This window comes from Leguminivora glycinivorella, chromosome 5 (assembly GCF_023078275.1).
Source record: "Leguminivora glycinivorella isolate SPB_JAAS2020 chromosome 5, LegGlyc_1.1, whole genome shotgun sequence".
NCBI classification, from domain to species: Eukaryota; Metazoa; Arthropoda; class Insecta; order Lepidoptera; family Tortricidae; genus Leguminivora; species Leguminivora glycinivorella.
In genome coordinates, this window is record NC_062975.1 from 23,175,069 (window position 1) to 23,201,293 (window position 26,225).

At 40.3% G+C, this 26,225-nt stretch overlaps 1 protein-coding gene across 1 annotated transcript in view; it reads left to right on the forward strand.

Annotated features, from left to right (window-relative positions):
- The window catches only part of LOC125226163 (cardioacceleratory peptide receptor-like), a 233,801-nt gene that overhangs the window by 183,955 nt on the left and 23,621 nt on the right, over positions 1–26,225 (forward strand). The window contains 1 exon segment of the mRNA XM_048130067.1: positions 20,309–20,402. Coding sequence (XP_047986024.1) covers positions 20,309–20,402 — 94 coding nt within the window.

Sequence of the window (26,225 nt, forward strand, 5' to 3'; positions counted from 1 at the left end):
GGTTACCGCGATAGTTACTCATGAAATAAAACTATGGAAATGGATTAAATCGCGTATAATGAATTTAAAATACATCCCGACGTTTCGAACTCTTTACAGCGTTCGTGGTCAACGAGTGACTGAGGAAAAATTTTTTTTTTTTTAAATATTGTATAACTAGCTTTATTAATAGTGTGTGAACCTGCCTTACAAATCTATATTATTTGTGGTCATGGCTCGTTAATATTTATTCTATGTGGGTAGCTTTTGCACATTGTAATTTTTCCTCAGTCACCCGTTGACCACGAACGCTGTAAAGAGTTCGAAACGTCGGGATGTATTTTAAATTCATTATACGCGATTTAATCCGTTTCCATAGTTTTATTTCATAAGAAAAGTTTTGATAGTATGACAATAAATATCGTGTTTCGAGTTTTTATTTTATTTTTGAACATTGTACATACATACAACATTGTACATGCAAATTTATTCCAACAGCAATTTTTCAAACTAGTTTTAGAAATACAGTAGTGGCCCATTTCACCACAGGGATACACTTGACACTGACGATTCTGTGCCTATTGTTGGGTTGGTAAGTAGCATTATTACTCAGCGCCAATATTTCGTTGTTGAACAGGCAATGAACGGCCGACAAAAGTATTTAATAAACGGAATAAATCACAATGTTGATGATACAAGTCGAATTTGTTCGAACAACAAGGTCAAACTTGTTAAAAGATATTTGATTGAATCATCCAAACATATCTTTAAAACAATATGAGTCATGTTGCTTTTATATAATCGACTTGTTGATTCAAATAAAATACTGATTAAAATAAAATGAAACTTGTAGAATTTACTAGTTATACTTAACAAAATCTAACTTGTTGTTTGAATGCTATTTTAACCAAAAAACTTGTTGAACGAACATGAAAATTGGTTGTTTTTTCTCTCAGTGTTAACTTCCAATCAGGTTCCTGTCAGAAAAACATTTCAACAAATTGCAAGAAAGAAATCTACATTCGATCACATTATAACTTCATTTCCGCATTGACGTACCTACGGAAAGATTTGAGCAGCCGATAAGATTCCTTTGAGGTTTCTTTGGTACATGCAAAGATGTGATCAAAGGGTTTTCCTATTCAGTCTTATTTATTTTTAAAATACGTACGTTTTATTACGTAGGTACGTTTTATTTCACTTGTGGTTTTAAAAACCACTTGATTTAAACAAAGACTCAATCTTAAAATGTTACGTGCAACTCAGATTTTTATTTACTTTAATTTATATTTTTAACCACTTCAGAAGCACGGATTTGTTTAAATGTAAGTACAAGCTGGCAAAAAAAGAAAAGTGGTTGTTTTTATCATAGCAAAGAGGATCGAGTATTATAGAGAGTTACTGTCAAAGTAAAATGTGTAATCACAGTGCATAGACTGCCATCTCTAGACACTGGCTTAAAACTCTTGGACCTCAGTTTTGACAATTTGGCCCATATTGTTTGCTTGATATGTGTTAAAATGTCAAATATTAATATTAGCGCCATCTAGCCGAGCGTTCCCCAAAGGTGTAAAGCCATCTAGACCACCGTACATACCTTTTTGTCTAGGGCTTTGAGGTACGTTTTTTTCTTACACTTTATCCGTCTATACGGAGTTACATATAAATAAATAAATATTATAGGACATTCTTACGGTCCAGCCACGACATCGGTCTAATAGACCAGGAAAAATAGCTTGACCTGGACATAATTCGATAACCGTAATTTTCTTTTTCTGTCGTATAAAGTATCATTAGTGATAGTTAAAATACAAATTATTAATCAAATTAGGGTTCTGATTCAATTTAAAAAAAAATAAAAACGAACTTTGAATATTTTTTGATTTTATAACTAAAGTATTAAATGTAATCCGGAAAAAGTGCTTGTATTATGTTGTGACACCTGCATTTCATATAAAAACATCTAATTTTTATAAATAATTCATACAGAACTATCATTTATAAAGAAGGTTTAGTAAGTTACACATTTTCAGGCGTATTTCACTAGAAAATATTGTTAACCGTAATCCTGCAATTTATTATGAATATAATATTACGTGTGTTGATAAATTATTAAAACTTATACCAATACTTTTGGCGCTTGTTCAAAATCTTAAATATTGATAATTTTAGGAAAGGAAAAATACCTAACTAAATTGAAAGATGGTAAATTTTGCCGTTAATATATTCTTAGTACTATACGAAATCAATTAAACAACAAATATGTAAGATTCATTACTTAATTGATATTTTTCTTACTTGCGCTTTAATATGAACGTTATTACCTGCAGAATAAGGTCGTGCACAGAGTAGGTATAGCTAGTATAGTAGTAGCGGGAACGGGCGGCGAGTCGTCAACACGTGTTTCATATCAAGGGCGCCGCGTTTTCAAAACGCTTCGATAACAAATATTTCACCGTCCAGTATAAGAGAGCTCCCTTATTACAAGTGACAAAAGTCATACAAATCAATTAGTCCGATAGGTCACGTTAAACTGGTCAAGTCGTTAGCTCAATAATAGTACCTATCGAGCTTGACGAGATGCTTGGATCACAACAACGTAATATGTATGAAAGCTTGCGGCGCTTAAGACTGTATTCTTTCGAGTCGTGTGTAACGTATTTTGGCGAGGCAAATTTGAAGCACAGTGCGTGTCTGTCTCACTCACTCTTACGGTAAACCTAATGAACTGTTTCACTTTCAGAGGATTTTTGAAGTAATTTGGGTAATATGACATTGTCGCGGTGAGGTCTTTCCGGTACAAATTTATCGGTGGATCTTTTCGGATTTGTGGATGATGAGCCGATGCGATGTCGCTTCATTTTGAAGTGTCGACTCTCGCGAGGGAGTTCTTAGAGGACCGCGAGGAGCGCGTGTGACTGTTGAGTTTTTGAATGATTTGAAGTTTGTGAATGATTTTATTTTGTGTGTATTTGTGTGGGCATGAGGTGTTTGTGTTGCGAGAGTCAAATCAATAATATGAGTGGTACAAATTTTATTAGGGGGCCTCATGTGTGAGAAACTCAACACTCGAATGCTGCGTAACAATGCGAGCCGAAATCGCCTAATCGGAAGTGTCCGACTTGGTATCGACTAATCTATACACGTTGTAACATGAGAAACCAGAAATCAAAACCTGGTTTCTGGTATCTAGTACCCGGTAACCGGTAACCGGTAACCGATAACCGGTAACCGGTATCCGGTATCCTGTATCCTGTATCCGGTATCCGGTAACCGGTATCCGGTAACCGGTATCCGGTAACCGGTATCCGGTATCCGGTAACCGGTATCCGGTAACCGGTAACCGGTATCCGGTAACCGGTAACCGGTATCCGGTAACCGGTATCCGGTAACCGGTAACCGGTAACCGGTATCCGGTAACCGGTATCCGGTAACCGGTATCCGGTAACCGGTATCCGGTAACCGGTATCCGGTAACCGGTAACCGGTAACCGGTGACGGGTCTCCGGTATTCGGTGACCGGTAACCGGTAACCAGTAACCAATGACCGTTAACCGGTATCCGGTAAACGGTGACCGGTAACCGGTAGACGGTAACCGGTATCCGGTAAACGGTAGACAGTAACCGGTAACCAGCATCCGATATACGGTATCCGATATCCGGTTTCCCGTGTTCGGTTTCCCGTTTCTGGTTTGGTTTTGGTTTTAGTTTTAGTTCTGTTAGTTTAAACAAAAACAAAACTGAAAACGAAAACGGAAACCGAAACGGGAATGGAAACGAAAACCGAAATCGAAACCGAAACCAAGACCAAAACCGAAACCGAAAAAAATATTTAAGTTCCTAGAAGTAAAGAGTGACAGAGATAGCACTATAATCATTTAAGTTCCTGGTAGTAAAGAGTGACAGAGATAGCACTCATGTTAGTCAAACTCGTGGTATGTGCACTTCCCGTACACAGTAAAGAGTGACAGAGATAGCACTATAATCATTTAAGTTCCTGGTAGTAAAGAGTGACAGAGATAGCACTGTAATAATAAAATTTATGTTCCTGGTAGTAAAGAGTGACAGAGATAGCACTATCATAATTAAAGTTCCTGGTAGTAAAGAGTGATAGAGATAGCACTCATGTTAGTCAAACTCGTGGTATGTGCACTTCCCGCACACAGTAAAGAGTGACAGAGATAGCACTATAATAATTTAAGGTCCTGGTAGTAAAGAGTGACAGAGATAGCACTATAACAATTTAAGTTCCTGATAGTAAAGAGTGACAGAGAATAGAGATAGCACTATAATAATTTAAGTTCCTGGTAGTAAAGAGTGACAGAGATAGCATTTTTGTTATTTAAATTTTTGTTAGTAAAGAGTGACAGAGATAGCACTATTGTTATTTAAATTTCTGTTAGTAAAGACGTAAAGAGTGACAGAGATATCACTCACGTTGGTCAAAGACGTGGTTTATGGACTACTATTTGGACCCCCCAATGTCACGCTTTTTTAATCCTTTAACATGGATTGTCACATTTAGTATGACGTAATATATGAATGACGCCTAAAGATTGAGAGAGACAGCAATATTGTTCTTCAAATTCGTGGTAGTGAGAACAGGGTGCGTAGCCGAATGGCACAAACGCTCACGAAACGAAACGCTAGTAGATATCTATCTCTATCGCTCTTGCGTATTGGCGCGACAGAGCCAGACTGCGTTTCGTTTTCGTTTCGCGTCGGAGAAATGGCATTCGGCTACGGGGCCTGAACAGAGACAGCACTATGTATCGCGCGGCCGCCGACTACGCAAGTCGCCGCGTAATTATAATAACCGTTCGGCTCCTTTTTAGATCGTGTACAGTCAACAACACAGCTGGCAAGACAAAGTGCCAAAAATATGTATAGAGTATTTTATTTCCTGTACAAGTGTTGGTACTTGGTACATTAAGGTATGTGTATACATATATTTGGCACTTTATCTTTATTCACAGCTGAGTTGCTGACTGTACCAATAACGATCAACTATGAACTTTTGTGGTTTGTTTTAAATAGTTCTATGCAGATATAGATTAGAATACCTATTCTATCGGTACTTTTTGTATAGGTTATTATAATAACTGGACAAAATAATTATAATCAGTGCCGGCGCACTCCGCGATCACGATTCTTTCGCCGAGCTACAAGGCCTTGATATATAGGATGTATTATTTTATCAGCAACAAAAATATGTGATGATATTGAATTAAGGCAAAACAAGACATATAAACGCTCTCCATTATTTCCTCCCTGGTTTATGAAGCTAGAACAATGATTTTTAACACATACGAAATTCGTACACTGAAATAAAGTGATGATACTATAAATATACTCGACATTCAAAGTCGATAATCTAGTGACGTGAGAAGTTATTGATATAACAGAATTTTGCACAAAATTTTGCAGAATTTTGCCCTTTGATGTTGAAAATGCCGCCACTCTATAAAACAAACAGACCGCACACGAGCAGCCGACATTAAATTCTATTGCACGGCGCGAAGGTCGAAAGCCGCGCCCGCACCTGGGCGTAGGTAGCGAGATCGGGTGCACGTGCGCTTACCTTTGAAATCGCCGACACACAGGTGTCGCCGTTCGCCCTCTCTTTTCATTTATGTTTCTGTTTCAATCGGTTAGCCGTATGCCGGCCGGCAATAAAGGTTGTTTTTTTAACCGACTTCAAAAAAAGTAGGAGGTTCTCAATTCGACTGAATGTTTTTTTAGGGTTCCGTAGTCAACTAGGAATCCTTATAGTTTCCCCCTGTCTGTCTGTCTGTCCGTCCGTCCGCGGATAATCTCAGTAACCGTAAGCACTAGAAAGTTGAAATTTGGTACCAATGTATCAATCACGCCAACAAAGTGCAAAAATAAAAAATGGAAAAAAAATGTTTTATTAGGGTACCCCCTACATGTAAAGTGGGGGCTGATTTTTTTTTCATTCCAACCCCAACGTATGATATATTGTTGGATAGGTATTTAAAAATGAATAAGGGTTTACTAAGATCGTTTTTTGATAATATTAATATTTTCGGAAATAATCGCTCCTAAAGAAAAAAAAAGTGCGTCCCCACCCCTCTAACTTTTGAACCATATGTTTAAAAAATATGAAAAAAATCACAAAAGTAGAACTTTATAAAGACTTTCTAGGAAAATTGTTTTGAACTTGATAGGTTCAGTAGTTTTTGAGAAAAATACTGAAAACTACGGAACCCTACACTGAGCGTGGCCCGACACGCTCTTGGCCGGTTTTTGATCATATTAATATTTTCGGAAATAATCGCTCCTAAAGGAAAAAAAAAGTGCGTCCCCCCCCCCTCTATATTTTGAACCTTATGTTTAAAAAAATATGAAAAAAGATCAAAAAAGTAGAACTTTATAAAGACTTTCTAGGAAAATTGTTTTGAGAAAAATACGATAAACTACGGAACCCTACACTGAGCGTGGACCGACACGCTCTTGGTCGGTTTTTTTGTTACTCGATATCTCCGAGAATCGTGGACCGATTTTCAAATTATTTTTTTAATCGAACGGGTATAACCCCGAGATGGTCCTATTGGCACCAAGTCCCAGGCGGCGCGGCGCGCGCCACGCCGCCGCCACGCCGCCTGGGGCGCGTCTTACGTCCTTCCTATACAAAATGTACTGAGGAGACGATTTTTGAATTACACTCAGGTGGCGTGGCGCGGACGTCCGTCCGCGCCCCGAGACACGCGACGCTCTGGTGTGGCCGGTACCTTACGTCCCTAACCTATTAACCGATCCGCCGCGGTGACGCGGCCGGTGCGCGGCGCGCTCTCCCAGGCCCGCGCCCCGCGCGCTCCCCCGCCCCGCGACAGCCGCTCTACGACAACTTTGCACCCTTTTAAATTACTGACATTTACAGTTTCTTAAGCGCGACCTTCACAGTATTAATTTTGATAAAATCATGATTATAGTACACAAAAACCTGGTCTTAAGCAAAAAAATCTCAGTTACAATTTATACCTACTGAGAAATTCATGTTTATTTAAGCGTTAAAAATATATGTTTAAGATCGGTGTTAAATGTCTATATATACTTAATACAATGCAAATTGATATATATATCATGGTCACCATTTTTACCTACCTAGATATTCACATTAAATGAAAGCGGTAAAAAAAAGTACACAATCAGATTTATTTTCTGTGTAATATCGCTAATAACTGATCGCATCTGAGTGCACCACAAAGTTAATCTAACAAAGTTTTCGGTTAACTATTTTGCTGTTAGCGAAAAGTGGGATAATGTACTTTATCTCATGATTTTTATAAGATATGAATACGATCGTCTTTTTTTTTATCTATGTACATAATTACTATTTGATGCTTAATAATAATACCCAATAAAATATCAAAAAGGACGAGTTATTGAATTATGTCCAGGGTACCTTACTTTTACTCCACTATAAGCGCGTCAGCGGTGAGCGGCAGCCATACGTGCGAATGAAAAGTCCCATCGCTGTGTCTCGCTCCAAGGTATGGCCGCCGCTTACCGCTGTCGCGCTTAGACCAATGTCGTGGCTGAGTCGTTACACAGATTGGCTGAGGCTTACGGTAAGCTCAAGAAGGCTTGTGTTGTGGGTACTCAGACAACGATATATATACTTAATATACAAATACTTATATACATAGAAAACATCCATGACTCAGGAACAAATATCTGAGCTCATCACATAAATAAATGCCCTTACCGGGATTCGAACCCGGGACCGCGGCGCAGCAGGGCAGGGATGAGGCAGGGGTGTGGAGGGTTGGGATGTCTTTGATCATAGCAACAACTCTTACTGTTTTCATACAGAATGACTCAATAGTTGCCACTTGCAAAACATAGACGGTGGCGCCACAATTATAAATCTCTTATTAAATTATCTTAATCTGAAAGATGTTTGCGGTTAGGTAGATTGTGTATGTATGTAGGGTAGTCATAAAACTGTATTATAATTATGTATAACGTATTTATTTATATGATATAACGTCTATATTGCTGCAGTTTGTAGGTTAGGTATAGGTTTAGCTTAGGAACGTCTGCCGTCTCCAATTCTCCTTTAACTGCTCTAAGGTTAACTGGAAGAAATCCCTTAATGGGATAAGTTCGCCTTTGTACAAATGATGTGTGTGTTCTTTTTTCTTTACTGTGTGTGTTCTTATCTTTGTACAATAATAGTACATTGCGCAACAAGGGGAGGAAGTTGAATATTACTAACGAGAGTAAGTTAAATCGCGACGGCTTACCGGAGCGATTTAAAAACTCGAGTTTGTAATATTCATACTCCCTGAGTTACACACAATGTTTTTCATCACACTCGCAATGTAAAAAATATGTAAATAGATGTAAAAAAGTTAAGTACGGTACAAGAAATTTCATTATTGCATTGGGAGAACGATTTTTCTATAACTCACGCTCCGCCTGCGTGCAATAGCACATTTAAAGTGCGGGTGTGATGAAAAGTGTATTACTACTACTACTACTTATTTCCTACTGTTATTTGCCAGACTGTAAGAGACATTTTAAAAAATGATATCGTTTTTCGAATCCATGTATGTCTATTACTTAGCAGTGTTTACATAAGATAGCAAATATACACAATATAGTACATTACATCAGAGGCCGGGAAAATGAGGATTTCCGGCCAAGTGGGTATATACGAGCGAGGCCGGATAGGGATACGAGGCCGGGAATCCGTTTTCACGCCGAGGCATGTATAGTGCTTTTCTCAAACATACAATGAAATAAAAAAAATGCTCTAAAGGACAATATTTTATAAAAAAAGTTACTTTGCAGGCCTAGGCCTAAAAAATAATATGAAATCCCTTTACAGTCCTCTCGAGTTGTTGCGCCCAAAAAGCGATACTTCCCAGCCCATTTTAAGGAACGTAAAGACAATATTTCATTGCATGTTTGAGAAAAAGTATTTTGTTGCACCTGCTAATGAGTAATGAAATTCAAGATTAGTACATACAATATTGTAAACAGCTTTAGGATAATTTTAAACGGTTCATCCCGATCCGATCTTATTTGTAGGATGCATAGGGGTATAGTGCAGTACAGAAATGCTCGGATAATTTCGAAAGGAGAATCTTGATATGATAGATATAATGGTGATTTTTATGTGACATTCGAAATAACCCCAATGGACCCTATTCGACTTATTAAGATAAGCAAAATATATAATATGTATAACACACGTTTACAAAACTTTTCTAATAAATCCAAATACAATTGTGTAACGACGTTCCATCGTGAATTTCCAGTTCATATCTTCCGGTTCCATTATCAGATAACAGTACCATATTATTGTATTGTCTTCAGAACTACATCAATAAAATCAACAAATATCGAAAAAAATTACTTAAAATTAACCTTAAAACCCAGTGTTCCTCCCTCTGGCCATTCCTGTAGCTTCCATGCGATCAGTTATGGACCTGATCAGTGTTACGATCAATTTTTGAGGAATATTTTCCCATTCCTCAATAACTACGGCTTCCAGCTCGTTGAGGGTGGCTGGAGCAGGATCCCGTGACCAAATAAGCCGTTTTAACTCATCCCAGAGATGTTTGATGGGGTTCAGGTCGGGGCTCGTTGCTTTACGGTGCATTCCGACCTCATGCATCAGGGAGTCCCGCACTATGAAGTAGGGCTCCCGGTCGCGTCCGTGTTTCGTGTACCCGTTGCCGGGTATCCGTTCCCGTGTTACACGAATCCGGATTTCTGGCCCGTTTGGAACGGGTAATTAGGGACCGTGTAATTAAGGTCCGGGTACCCGTGTAGTCCGTGCGTCCGGATCGACGGACTCTAAAAACCCGCGGGTCCGATCCGTTCTCGACCTATAGTGATGCTTGATGATCGTTCGCGTTCTTGGTTCAAGCGAATATGAGAACCAAAAATGATAAAACCTTAATAACTAAAATGAGAAAAGGACAGCGGAGCAATTGTGACTGGGGGACAAATTTTAACTACTCGATTTTTTCCATGTTTTCCATTTTCGGCATTATTAATTATATATCAGGGCACGCGTTTTCAGTGGCCTAAATTAGAAAGCATGAAAGTTGGTATGCACATAGCTTTGACGTTCATAAGGATAAATAGAAGTAGAAACACGCTGAGGAGTCAATCTCTTCCCCCACTATTATCTCCCATTTCTAGCTTTTTAAATTTTCACGAAAACTATTAAAGGTAGGTATTAAAGGTTTTGGTATGTAAATATTACGAGTAGGTACTTACCAGAAAGATGTTTAGGAGAAGTACCATGAAATTCTCTACAATATTTCCATTTAAAGTATATTACTAACAGACGGTAGTGCTACCCCTACTCATCCCACTAGTAGTTAAACACAAATATTATGCGGGGGACTTAAGCATAATTTTAAAATGATGAGTTAAAGCTATACCTTAACAGACAGTATTGAGGGAAATTTTATGGAGAATATATTTTTCCTAAATATTGTGATTATAGCTTTCACGGTTTTCATGACAATATGAAAAAACTGAAAATAGTGATATAAAAATGAGGGAAAAGAGGGGAAACATTGACACCTCGGCGTCTGCGTACTTTTATTTTTTTCTGTTAAGTGTTTGCAAGTTATCTATATACATGTCAAGTCTCATGCTTTTTGTCACACCCTATCCGACTAGCTCAAGTTAAGAACCAGGACTATGGATACATATTCACTTCAAAGTAGTTCACTCCAAAATAACAAAAAAAAATACCATTCTTAACTAGGTATTTGTAAAACAGCGCGGCTACATCTAGAACTTTTCAAACAAAAGGTTTGTCCATGTCAAAGGGATGCCGGGTGTGAGGTTTGAGTGTCATTATTATCAGTAAAAAAAAATCACCACGGGTATTGGTTATTGTGCCGCCCACAAGTCATTATTACCTTTGTCTTCTCATGCGACGTTAATTCTACTAACTTTTTAGATAAAAACTAATAACTCGATAGTTCAAATAAATTTCCTTAATTTGAAGGATATTTATGAAATAAAATGGATTATATCGCCTATAAGTAATGAATTTACAATTAATTATGGGTGTCACCCGTTGACCACGGACGCTGTAAAGTGTTCGAAACGTCGGGGTGAATTGTAAATTCAGTATACGTGATATAATCCGTTTCCATAGTTATGTATTTATCTATTTAAGTATGTATGTATATCGTCGCTTAGCACCCATAGTACACGCTTTGCTTAGTTTGGGGCTATGTCGATCTGTGTAATGTCCCCAATATTTATTTATTTATTTATTTTAAAACTATGAGACATAGATATAACTATAATAAATTGCACGAGTAACTGTCGCGGTAACCGAAGACAATATTTTGAAGTATATTTGTCAACATGTGTACATATATGTAGTAAGTACCTATAGGTGGTATGGTCCCTATAGATAGTTAGTAAGGCACCATGAATATCATAAAACAATCAAGTAAGTAATAGAACTAATATAGTATTTTTCACACAAACCAATACCCTGTTTAGACTTCTATTAGTTAACCTAGAGACAAATAAAGTCCATTAAACTCTACTTTTCGCAATTGTCTTAAGCAACTTTATTGAAAAAAAACAGTAGACTAGTGTTCCTGGCGAATTATGGACCTATATGGAATACGTTTGTAATATTTGTATTGAATACATATCATCATAATTATTATCTAATCTGTACGAGTAGCCTATAACGTAACGGGAACAAGTGCAAAAAATATAGTTAACACGTTATTGATTCAAATAAAACGAGTATGTATAAAACCAATTCGTATTCGTTCGCTAAATTATTAAATTTCACCTATTTTTTAAATACAAACCGGCACGGCAATAAGTCGATCGGTCCGCCGGCCGCCTCGTGTGTTCAATACCCGAACGGTGCCGAAGTCCGTGCGTCCGGCCGTCCGGCCCCGAACGCCGATTCGGCACTACACGCGCGAACGGCACTACACGGGAACGGACTTCGGCGGGTTCGGGTAGTTCGGACGCTTAGCACCGCCGGGGCTAAGGGGCCGGGCGCACGGATCGGCGGGTAGTACCGAATATCCAGAGCCCTACTATGAAGGCAGTATGGCAACGGGCGTAGACGTGCATGAATTGGAAATCAGGTCCAAAAAACTCAGCGTACAAGACCATACGTTCTTCTAAGATCTCCATAATGTAACTGCCTGCAGTTAAGGATCCGTTTTGCTGTCGATGGAAATGCCGCCCCAGAACATGCACGAGCCGCTCCCGTAACTGACTGTTTCTTCGGTGAAGACTGGTGTAAACTGCTCTCCTTGACTCCTGTACACCCTTTTGCGTCTATAGTTGGTGTAAATGATCTCCTTCGTCTCGTTGGGGAACAAAACATTCCTCTATTGCTGCAACGTCCAATCCTTAACCCTTATAGCAATTCGTTTGGGGTATTGGCTCTGGCTTCAATTGGTAGCCTCTGTCAGCTCTTCGGGGTAACATTTTCTTCTCCCTCAATCTTCTTCTGATCATGGAGACACTCACTACAGTTCTTCGAGCTGTTCTAAGCAGTATCTGCAGCTCAGGAGCGATAAGAAAGCGGTTCCGCAAAGAGGCCGATACAATGTATCGGTCGTCTCTAGCGGTGGTGCAGCGTCTTCTCTCAGATCCTGGCCTCCTGATGTAGCTACTGGTCTCCAGAAACCGCAACAAGACTCGTCGCACCCGGAAACGGATTATGCTTAGGCGTTCAGCAACTTGCTACTGCCGTAGTACGTTTAGGAGCAGTACCACCACTTGAGCTGCTTTTTCTGGTGTTTTACCCCTATTGCCTTCAAGGCTTTTTTTTCTACAGGCGTTCGTCCTCGGTGACTTTTGGAGTGCAAAAGATCCACATAACACCTTTACAGCTCCTTCTAAAACCCTCTGGGGTAGCACACCTAGAGTCCCATTAAAATCGCATCAATACCTTTTTTTTTAAACCACGGCAGATTGGCGATTATTGTTTTTAAGAAAGTTGTACACCTTTTTTTTTCTTAAACTTTAATTGTACTTTGAAATGATACAAATATTGATAGATTACAGTCGATAAGATTAGAGATATTTTTGCTTGAAACGATTTTGCGCGAGGTGCGATTTTTTTTGACGACGTGGTATACCCTAACCCTAACTTATGCGAAGTTTAGTCGGCCGCTTGAAATGAGCATACTCGTGGCGATGTAGCAAATAGGTGATCTGTAGATGCTGGTGTGTTTATACTATTGATGATTGCTTTGAATTTTTGAGCCTTGAATATCGTTGAGCCATTTTTTACTGTAACAAACAAATATACTTATTTATGGCTAATAATTTAGTTATATTAATGCACAAGAAATTTATCCACTAGCAATCATAGTTTTTATATTGTATCTTAAATTAGTACTTGTGTCTTGTAGATCACAAAAATAGCAATTACTTCGTAAAAAATAATTATACAAAAAATAACCTTAATTTTTATTAGCGCTGTTTATAGGTATTTTACAAAAAAATAGAGTAAAATGTCTTTTTCATAGAATTTCATCAAAATTGTGTAGGTTTATGTGGTAAACTTAAATGGAACAATAGTATTAAACGTAATATGTTTAGAAGGTAATTCATCATTAACTGTTTTGTAATTTTAATTACCGCAAAGCATGACATAAAACTTAAAGTGACAATAATCAGTCAACGCGCTTAAAGCTACCATTACCAGTTAAAGTGGCTTTAAACTCATAACAGTGGTATTCTATTTCTTTTCAAGCGTAGTTATGGTAATTCATACAATCAAAAATGACACTAAACAGATAATGACGATTCATTCATGCAAATTCTTTTTAGCGAGTTAAGACCATAACGTCATTTTAAGTAAAAGTACAGTACAACTTTATTTTTAACCTGCATTAAGCCTAATAGTTTAAAGCTAAACCGTCATTACGTGCACAGTGTCACTATACCTATCTCAAAACGTTTAGAATTGTTAAAGTACTAGTGTCATTATAGCAAAAATGACACTGTTACTTTAAAATGAAACTCAATATTGAATAGTTTTTACAAGTTCAAAGTGACACTTTAAGGATTGATACAATGTTCCATAAGAAAATTGTCATACTTACCATTCAATCTCGCGGAACACCGTCACTAAACACAAAATGACAACTTTCGTCTTAGAGTTCACTACATTTTGATCGGCGTCCAGGTCATTAATGCAAACATGACATTGTTCCCGTCCGCCATGCGTCTATTCCCACTATTCGCCATAGTGACATTAGCGCCCCCTGTCGCTTCTAAGCGAGCTAAATCGATAGGTGTCTTTGCATTGCGTTCGTTATGAACGCGCGACCTAGATGGCGTTGTTAACTAAAAACCTATGTTTTTTGGATAGTGTCACTATGTTTTTCAAGGAGCGACATACTGCTGCCAATTTTCAGTACGCTACGATAACTTCTTCCGTTAGATTCCATTACATAGTTAGATACATACAGCTGGTTGCAATGTGCATACAGATACAGATACAGAACTTTATTAATAACGGCAAAGTTACAGGTCATTTAAATACACATTACAATAATCATAAGCAGGTACAATAGTAACCTTACAAAAATAAATAGGTAATAACTTATTGTCACATTATTTATATAAATTTATGTATAGGGTAGGTTAAAAAACTCCTCGATGCTGTACAAGGACAAAGTTAGTAACCACATTCGCAGTCTACATTTAAATATACCAGTGGAGGCTGCATCTCTGACCGCTGCGGGTAGTCTGTTATAAACGGACGGCCCCATAATGTAAGGCGAGCGCTCTGACTTAGACAGTTTGTGTTTGGGGGTGACAAGACGGTAACTAAATTTGTTACTACGGAGCGCATGACTCTCATTTGTGCCGCGTGTTTTGAAGAGATGTAAATTAGTGTAAGTGAATAGTGCGACTTGGTAGATAAGTTCCCCTGGCAATGTCAGGACCCCTAGGTCTTCGAAGAGGTTCCTACATGAGGTATCGGAAGGTACTTTAAGAATGGCACGTATTGCTTTTTTCTGCATTCTTAGTACACGCACGGAATCAGCCCCGCGGGCCCACACCTCGGCACCGTATGTGACTAGACTGTGTACCGTCGCGAAGTAGCAGGAGCGCACGACGTTGAGGGACGCGGTGTTGGCCAACCTACCCAATGCAAAACACGCCCGCCCCAGTCTCGCGCTCAGCTCATCAATGTGTCCGTCCCAGGTGAGAGAACTGTCGACCAGGAAGCCCAGCAGCTTCGTCGATCGTACTTGCTGTAATACCGTGTCACCAGCGCACACGTTGATGGACTTCTGACTCTTGCCGTTCAAGTCAAATGTCATGAAGCAGGTCTTGTCTCGGTTTAACGCGAGGCCGTTCGCGGAGACCACGCATACCAGCCGGGCAAGTCCACGGCGACAGCACTACACCTGGTGACAACTAGAGCGAAGCAGGCTATAGAAACAAGGAACTATGTCTTGCTGCATTTCTGGATGTCGAAGGTGCCTTTGATCGCACCACATATGGTGCAATCAATACTGCTGCACTCAAACATGGCATAGACCATCTGCCGCTGGATAGGTAATATGTTGAACAGCCGGCTAATTAAATCCTCCCTCATGGGGGAAGAGTTACTAGCCACAACAACAAAAGGTTGTCCATAAGGTGGGGTTCTCTCTCCGACTCTATGGAGCCTGGTAGTGAACTCACTTTTGGAAGAACTATATAAGGGCCCAGTGGGTTATGCAGATGATTTAGTGATACTCATAAACGGGAAATTCCCAGGAACGGTGTCAGAAATCATGAATACAGCACTGAGGCAAGTGGAGAGGTGGTGTAGCTACCAACAACTCTCCATCAATCCAGGCAAAACAGTGGTAGTACCGTTTATCAAGCAAAGGACCCTTAATGGCATGGAGCAACTAAGGTTCTATGGAAGGGTACTTGAGCTTTCCAATGAAGTGAAATATCTAGGGGTAACACTAGATAAAGAACTTGACTGGAAAAGACACGTTGAGCCCAGGCTACCTGGTACCAAAGGACTTCAGAGAGCTAACCATGAGCCTGATCATCCGATACGTGGAGATGGTCGAGAAGCTGCTGAATAGCTGAAGGATCTTAGGATCATAGAGGGTAATTGCACAAAAGATCCCGATGGGTCGAAGTGTATCCGTAAGGGCCCCCGCAGATTTTTTAAAATATATACATGCAGCTCGATCTAATAAGAGCAGTTCCCAAAAACTTGGACATAGCCACGTCAGAAAATTTTAATTGATCCTATTTTATTAACAACATTTAGTAATACAAGTCGACTTTCATAATCATAAGATATATACAGGATAATTGTTATAATTAAGAAAATATAGATACTAGATAACCTGAAATGACAAAATAAAACTTGAGAACTGCTGATAAAAGCATGTTAAAAAGTAACGCGCAATAAAGTTCAAGGCGAGAATCGTGATATTCATTTGTTTTACACAAAATGTCGATTGAAATCCTACCTGATTTGCGAAGGCGGAAAGAAAGGGAGTCGTGAATTGGCAATACTTTATTGGCAAATGATCAATCGAAAGTATGGAGGAATACGAAGACAAGGACATATATAGTGACAGTTACGATTGAATATAAGTGATGTGGAAAATAGAAGTCATCAAGGTAAATCAATCGGAATTGCATTTCACGTGTCGCTTCTCATGCTCATAAAAATGGCATAGGACACGTGTACGCTGATAATTCTTTGCAGGGAGGTAAAGAGATAAATATCCGGTTATAATAATAATAATAATAATAATAAAGCGTAGCATCTGGTCGGTGCCCGTCGAACACACGGAGAGTGAGTGGATGACCGTTGTCGAACGCGAGTGCGAGAACATCGAACCTATGGGGGCTATCACCATCAGCCCCGACGACGTAAGTTATGCTACCCGTACGGCCCAGAACTGGAAAAGTCCTGGACCGGACGGATTGCACAACTTCTGGCTAAAATGGTTTCGATGCTCGCACTCGCGTTTGGCAACGCAATTTCAACAAGCCCTCGATTTTGGTTCTCTCCCACCTTCCCTAACAACTGGTGTTACTTTCCTGCTCTATAAGTCCGGTAGTACCACGGAAGCAAAAAACTACAGACCCATTACGTGCTTGCCTACACTTTACAAGCTCCTTACATCCATTTTGAGAGCAAAAATTAACGCGCATATTGTCGCTAACAACATTCTGGCTCCCGCTCAAAATGGATGTAGGGTTGGGTCCCGTGGTACTAAAGAGCTCCTCCTCATAGACATGACCATCTGCCAACAAGTTCGGCGGAACAAGGGAGCCATCTCGGCCGCTTGGATTGACTATAAGAAGGCCTATGATTCGGTGCCTCATTCATGGCTGAGAAGGGTATTGGAGCTGTATAAACTTGATGCAGCTTTAATATCCTTCCTGGCTGCATGTATGAGGCAGTGGACCACAGTCCTTCGTCAACCAGGAGGCAGGGATGGCCCCCTGGCCCGCAGGACTTCATAAGGATTGAGCGAGGAATATTCCAGGGTGACAGTTTGAGTCCATTATGGTTCTGCCTAGCTCTGAATCCCCTCAGCACGCTGCTGAAGGATTCTGGGCTAGGTTGCCGGCTTCGGAGAGAGGGTGAAGTCATCTCTCACCTTCTGTACATGGACGATCTCAAACTATTTGCACCGAACACCCAAGACCTGATGGTGCTATTGAAAACCACAGAAGTTTTCAGTACCGCCATCAGAATGGAGTTTGGTGTCGATAAGTGTGCGGTCATGCATGTACAGCGGGGGGAGGTTGTAAATTCAGAACATTTTCAACTTTCTGAGACGATGTCGTTCAGATCTATCTCTGAATCAGAAACCTATAAGTACCTTGGTATGTCACAGTCGTTAGGTATTGAGGATGTTGGCATTAGACGGTCGGTGAAGGAGCGCTTTTTCAGTCGGCTCACAAAAGTCCTTAACAGTCTTTTGTCAGGAGGCAACAAAGTGCGCGCCTTTAACGCCTGGGTAATGCCTCTACTCACATACTCCTTTGGCATACTACGGTGGACCCAGACTGAGCTGGACGCCCTGGATCGGAGGGTCCGTTCACTGCTTACCACACATCGTATGTTACACCCGCGCTCGTCTGTTATGAGATTGTACATCCCACGGAAGTGCGGAGGTCGAGGCTTCCTAAACGCCAAAGATCTCCACAACCGTGAGGTGTACAATCTCAGGAATTACTTCCTTAACAACGAGTGTGGGATGCATCGTGATGTGGTGGCAGTTGACGGAAACCTCACGCCGCTCTCCTTGGCGAAAGAGAACTGGCGCAAACCTGTGGTACTAAGTACTGCGGACCGCAGGGCGGTATGGGAGAGCAAGCAGCTACACGGGCGGTTCTACAAGGCCCTCACGGGACCCGATGTAGACCTACTCGCATCGGTGAACTGGTTACGATTCGGGGACCTCTTCGGAGAAACCGAGGGTTTTGCCTGTGCAATTGCGGACGAAGTTATGATGACGAACAACTACCGGAAATATATCCTGAAGGACGGTACGGTCGACATTTGTCGGGCATGCCGCCGTCCCGGAGAGTCACTCAGGCATATCATCTCCGGTTGTTCTCATCTAGCTAACGGTGAGTACTTGCACAGGCATAATCTCGTAGCCAGGATCATTCACCAGCAGCTTGCTCTTCAATACGGTCTTGTGGACCGCGAAGTACCGTACTACAAGTACATACCTGCGCCAGTTCTCGAAAATGGTCGTGCCACGCTCTATTGGGATCGATCTATTATCACTGACAGGACTATTGTAGCCAATAAGCCTGACATTGTCATAATAGATCGATCGCAACGCCGGGCCGTGCTCGTCGACATCACCATCCCCCATGATGAGAATCTCGTGAAAGCCGAGAAGGACAAGTCCAGTAAGTACCTAGACTTGGCTTACGAGATAACCGCCATGTGGGATGTTGATTCGACGATCATTGTCCCGATAGTCGTTTCAGCGAACGGTCTCATAGCGAAGAGTCTCGACCAACATCTCGAGAGACTCTCGCTAGGTGGTTGGATCAAGGGTCAGATGCAGAAGGCGGTGATCTTGGACACGACGCGGATAGTCCGACGGTTCCTCTCTCTGCAGCCCTAACCACCGGCAGCTTGGGCCCTGCCCCGCTGCTGGCGGCACCCTAGGTTAGGTTTTTTATAATGTGTTTATATGTTTTATATTGTTTTGTAAGTGTTTTATTTTATTTTACTTTTATACTCATATTGTAAAAAACCTAATCTAAGAAAAAAGATAAATAAAGGAAATAATAATAATAATAAGGCTGGATCAAGGGCCAGATGCAGAAGGCGGTGATCTTGGACACAGCACGGATAGTTCGACGGTTCCTCTCTCTGCAGCCCTAACCACCGGCAGCTTGGGCCCTGCCCCGCTGCTGGCGGCACCCTAGGTTAGGTTTTTTATAATGTGTTTATATGTGTTTTATATTGTTTTGTATGTGTTTTTGTATTTTACTTTTATATTCATATTATAAACAGCCTAGCCTAAGAAAGAAAATAAATAAAGAAAATAATAATAAAATCTTTTATTTCGGACAAACAAGGTATCCATAGAAAGTTAGTAAACATGCCTAATCTTAATCTAGTGTACCGGTACCGGTACCGGTACCGGTGTAGTGTACCGGTTTGGCCTAGTCGGTAGTGACCCTGCCTGCTACGCCGTGGTCCCGGGTTCGAATCCCGGTAAGGGCATTTATTTGTGTGATGAACACAGATATTTGTTCCTGAGTCATGGATGTTTTCTATGTATATAAGTTGTATATTATACAGTGTGGAAAAATCGAATGTCACATCAATGGCAACTACCTTAAATATTGTAAATAGCACATTTTGTGTAAGGGACACTTTCCTTTGTTTTTAAAAACAATAAATTCTGCATTTAAGGATTTATGAAAAATTGCTTGCCTCAGTCGGGTCTCGAACCGGTCAAATGTGACAAAAAATAACTTATATATCTTTCTTTATTTTATCCGTTCAAGACAATGTCAATTATGACACCGAACTTGTTTATGTGACAGACAAGTTTGGTATTAAAGAAAGAGGTTTATATCGATTTTGTTTACACATAAATGAAAGAAAATGAGTTACGACACAACACAACAAAACACACAACACATAAAAATAGCGGTTTTTCGAGCGAAAACGAAATTTAAAAGTTTTGCCGCAAGTACATGATAACGGTTTGAAAATTAAACCGGTATCCGAGCCCTAGGTCTCACACTCGCCCGACCTCGAATGGAACGCTCCTAAACGTCTACATTCACTAACAGCGTTTCTGTTGCAGGCCGTTGTGATGTACGCGTCCACATACGTGCTGGTCGCACTGAGCATAGACCGGTGTGACGCCATCACCAATCCTATGAACTTCTCCGGCAGCTGTAAGTATACAAACAGATCGATTCTTTCTCTCTTTCCAGTATCATAATCGCTCTGCGTCAGCACTACAAGCGTAGCCGAATGCAAACTGTCGAATTCCATTTTCGTTGGTGAAAGTGGCCCTTAGTCTTATTACATCAAAGAGGATCGATTATTATAGAGTTACTGTCAAAGTAAAATATGTAATCACAGTGCATAGACTGCCATCTCTCATGTCATTTGATATTTGCCAGTCGCTTTTCGGTGAAGGAAAACATCGTGAGGAAACCGGACTAATTCCAATAAGGTCTAGTTACCCTTCGGGTTGGAAGGTCAGATGGCAGTCGCCTTCGTAAAACTAGTGCCTACGCCAAATCTTGGGATTAGTTGTCAAAGTGGACCCCAGGGTCCCATGAGCTGTGGCAAATGCCGGGATAACGCAAGGAGGAGACTGCCATCTCTCAACACAAGCTAAAACTTTTGAACCTCAGTTTTGACAATTTGGCCCATATTCTTAGCTTGATATATGTGTTAAAATGTCAAATATTAATATTAGCGCCATCTAGCCGAGCGTCCCCCAAAGGTGTATCGCCATCTAGGTCACCGTACCTTTTTCTGTATGGTTTTGAGGAACGTATTTTTCTTAGACTTTATCTGTCTATACGGAGTTACATATGTCTTTGCCGAATGGCAATCGTCGACACCAGACGCCAACAGAAATTCAGTTTGGCTCTGTTGCGCCAATACGAAAGAGCGATAGAGATAGATAGCTACGAAACAGATATTATTGTGAGCGTTTGTGCATTTGGCCACGTACCCTGAAATGTGACTTATGCCATGTAAACCGTTTAACATGAGGAGCCTGAAAGATTTTAATACTAGACGAGTCGCTTATTGGGTCTGTTGGACCCAGGATCTTCATAATCAACGCTATCTTGCTCATCAGATGAGCAAGATCTGGTACCATGTTGTTTTTAGTGACTTCAATATCTATTCGCCTTTTTATCTGTCAGTCAGGGCATCACAATCACGATCGACGGACGTTTAAAATGTTATCAAACGATAAGTGTGGTAACACTTTTAAAAAACCGAGGTCACCATCGCTTTTACTTCGTAACGCCGTGGCTTGCGTGGACGACGGTCGCGCGATGGTTGCGCGACGGCGATGCGACGCATACGAAATCAAACCTTATCGATATGGAAGTTTGAGACGCGACGGCGACGACCGTCGCCCACGCAAGACACGGCGTAAGGGCCTGGCCACATGGGCGCGTTGCGGCGACGCACCGCAAAAATTCTGCGTTGCGTTGCCGCGCCGCCAGTTTTTGCGGCAGGAAATCTGCGGCGCGGCACCGCGACGCAAGAACTCGCGGTGCGTCGACGCACCGCAAAAACTCGCGGCGCGGCACCGCAACGCAGAATTTTTGCGGCGCGTCGCCGCGCCGCCAAAACTGGCGGTGCGTCACCGCTGCTCGCAATTGTGAACTGTTGTGTTCGAATTAAACTTCGTGTCGTTTATATTTAACCCTTCTTTACACAAACATTGAATCAATAGTAGAATTAGTACAGTTTTTCACGATAAAATACTAAGCAATATTCGAATTTTTCAATATGCTATTAAAAATCATCTTTTTAGGGTTCCGTACCTCAAAGAGGAAAAACGGAACCCTTATAGGATCACTCGTGTGTCTGTCTGTCCCTCTGTTACAGCCGATTTCTCCGAAACTACTGGACCGATTTACTTGAAATTTGGTACACATATGTAAACCTGTGGCCCAAAGACGGACATGTAATTTAATTAAATGAAATTTAATCATAGGGGTCACTTTTGGGGGGTAAACTTGAAAATTAAAAATCAAAGTTATTAAAACTATATTGTGTTATATATCAAATGAAAGAGCATTTTATGAGCATTTGAAATGTATTTTTTTTTAATTTTTAATTTTGGTACTTTAGAAGTAATTTAAGAAAATAAACAAAAAATGACCATTCCCCCCCCCCCTTATCTCCGAAACTACTTAGCGTAAAATTTTCAAAAAAATACACGAGATAGCCCTCTACCTGTAGATTACAGGAAAACCTATTAGAAATCTACAGTCAAGCGTAAGTCGGACTTACGAGAAAAAACTCAAATTAAGATTTTCACTCACTGACGCTGCAAGCAGTACTAAACGTCTTAAAATTTTGTAAGCGTGATGGACAGGTAGAAAGAAATTCATTTCTGTCTTTTTCTTTTTAGAAATTGTTCAATTTTTTTTTTCATTTGCCAAAATGACTTAAGTTTCTACTAAAAAGGAGGCGCTTAAGACCGTTTGTAAGTGGACTGAGCAAAATTTTGTTCAAATCGGTCCAAAAAAAGGTCTCTGTTGACGAAAACATAGAATTTGTGCCAACGACAGCCCAAATCTGAAGTCCATTTTGCTCTATCTCTTATCGTTTCCGAGATATATACGTAAAGTCTTGAAAGTGCGAAAAGTTAACTTTGCCATCACAGTCGTTCAGGCGCTCATGAGTTCTTTGTATGGAAAAGTCGAAAACCGACTCGCACTTGACCAATGTTCATAGAACGTGTTGTGGTTTTTTACGCGGGTCCGCGACTGACGACGTTCGAATGTTTTGTTCGGAAATGTTTGAGGGTGGTTTCTTTGAAACGTCGCCGGCGGCGGGTGGTTCGATGGGCGAAGGTCACACGCCGCACGCGACGGTCTGTATTCGTTTTGTACACAACGGACGGCGGGTGGCGTCTTGATATGGAAAATGACTGACTTCACTAAAGATAATGATGAACTCATTGAGGTAATACTAGAGAGGACACTGCGAGCAAAACGTTTGCGCTACAAACATAAGTCCATTGGACTTATGTTTCTGCCTGCACACAAATAAAATGTAAAAATGCCTTCCTGCGCAACAAGATGCTGTTTAAGCCATACGAGAAAATCGAATAAAACTGACGTGTCACATTTCATCGGTTAGTATACACGCTATGTTAATCGATCTTTATTTAAGTAATTATTTCAATGAAGGGACGCGCTCCTCAAACGCGAAGCTATCGCTGCCATTTTGTTGAACGAAATCATAGATTAATCGCATCATAATCGCACAGACTTGACATGTAGGTAATGAAGTATAGTAATTGTGATTATATTCTGTTTGTAATATATAAAAGAGAAATGTTAAATTTATTTCACGTTATACTTATGAATACTACACAGTTCTAACACGAGATGTAATCGATATTTTCATACAATAATAACCTATGATTTTCTTCAAGGGCAATTAAAGTAGGTAAGGAAAATCTATAATGTCTTTTTGTTTCACTTAGTAGAACTTAAACATAGCACAATGTATGATAGTGTTAAAATTAAACTACTTACCCCCTTATTCATAAACGTTCACTAAAGTTATCAAGCCGATAAAGTTCGTTTGTCCCTTTCTATCACACCAATACGCCGAAAAGGGACAAACGAACTTTATCGGCTTGATAACTTTAGTGTGCGTTTATGAATAAGGGGGTTAGTATTTTACAAAAAGTATAAAAAAAGGTCTACACTAAGAGTGTCGCGTCTAGGTGCCTACAGCAGTTGTAGTTGTATGCATACCTAGCTCACGCACACAGACGCGTCCGCTGGCGCCGCCAGGGGCGGCTCACTCACTCCGCTATCCTATCGCCGCGCTACAAGTATATCCTGGCGGCCGCCAGCTGTGGCCGCGAGTTCGCGGCCTACTCAGGGGTGGCGCACATTCTCACGGAATGCACGTTCGCACTTTCTATTGTTACTTTACGTCGCGAGATTTTTTAAGCGATGTCCGCGGATGGAATGGCTAATAATATTTAATTAAATAGACATATTGAATAAAATAAATACCAAAAGATATTCTTATACAGATCTACTACTGATTAAGTCCCACGGAAAAGTTCAATAAGGCTTGTGATGTTGGAACCTTGAACAAAAATATATAAATACAGCGTATATACCTAGAAAGTACTCAAGACTTGAATATAATAATATAATATTTAATGTGAGTATTAATTCATTTGGATCCATTGGTAACCCTATCACCGGACACCGCGCACGTGCGGCTCGTTTCTTTGTAAGAATGTTGTAGGTATTTAAAAAGGCGGCATTTCGGAAACATCAAAGCAGTGGGCCTTCTTTACTTGTGCTATTATATATTCTGTGGCGCCGCGCCGGTGTCCACGTGCGCTCTCTGCAGTGTGCGCTGCCGCTGCCACGAAACGTTTACCTACTCCGTGTAATACTGATAAAAGAAAGTATTGACGTGAATTCACACGTTTCGGAAATGACTGTAGGTATTTTAAATATTTTAGCACAATATGTTTTTTGCCTCTTCTTGCCTATTATACAATATATACATACCTACTACGGCAACTCTATCACAGCGCAGAATATGCAGAAGCCACATGGTGGTCTGCGACAGAAACTCAATAGACATTTTTAGAGTTTTTAAAATAAGTACCTAAGTAGGTACGTGAAGTAACATGGTAAATTAAAAAAATATCATTAGATACTTATTGCGAAGGTGTAAACAATTTCCTTCGTTTTGCCACATATCAATAATTACCTATCTATATTAAATTCATTAATCCGTATACATTACATTTTTACAGTACGGTAATACTCACCCCGTTATTCATAAACGTACACTAAGTTATCAAGCCGATAAAGTTCGGTTGTCCCTTTCCGACGTATTGGTGTGATAGAAAGGGACAAACGAACTTTATCGGCTGGATAACTTTAGTGTACGTTTATGAATAAAGGTGTTAAAATTTATAGCTACGAAATCTTATCTTATACTTTTAAACGAGCAATTCTTGTATATTTATTTATTTATTTATATATATATATTTATTTACACTGACGATCTCGGAAACCGCTCTAACGATTTCGCAGAAATTTGTTATGTGGGGGTTTTTGGGGGTGAAAAATCGGTCTAACTTATCCTTAGGTCCCGGAAAACGCGAATTTTCGAGTTTTCATGCGTTTTTCTTCGCGCGCCATCTCGTGTGCAGTAGTTGTACTGTTAAGACAGAATTCTTTCGGTCGATGTAAGTACTATTTATTGCAAACACTAGATGGCGACACAGGTCAAGGCTAAAACGAATAGAAAATACACTATTTGAGTTTTTGTGGCGAAATGCGCGCCATCTCGTGTGGAGTAGTTGTGTTGTTAAGGCTGAGAATTCTTTCGCTCGATGTAGGTACTATTCATTTTTGAACTAGATGGCGACACATGTCAAGGATACGAAACAGAACCGAGCGAAGCTCGGTTGCCCAGATATTTTTACATAAAACACCTACTTTAAAATAAAATAAAAAATGTTGAATTTGGTTAACATTATAAAAGACCTCACGCCACGCAAGCTGTGCTAATTAGTTCGCGAATTCGTCGAGAGGTGGCGCTAAACACAATTATGCTCATTAGAGAACCTATACTTCTAGCCTAGCCCAGTCTTTAGACTTATGTGAGTAACGTAAAAGTACCTAATAGTTTTGTAGGTAGGTACGGAACCCTAGGTGGGCGAGTCCGACTCGCACTTGGCCGGTTTTTTAGTTACGTTGTTTCATATTAAAAAAATGGTGATAGATTTTTAGGGTTCCGTAGTCAACTAGGAACCCTTATAGTTTCGCCATGTCTGTCTGTCCGTCCGTCCGTCCGCGGATAATCTCAGTAACCGTTAGCACTAGAAAGCTGAAATTTGGCACCAAGATGTATATCAATCACGCCAACAAAGTGCAAAAATAAAAAATGGAAAAAAATGTTTTATTAGGGTAAAGTGGGGACTGATATTTTTTTCATTCCAACCTCAACGTTTGATATATTGT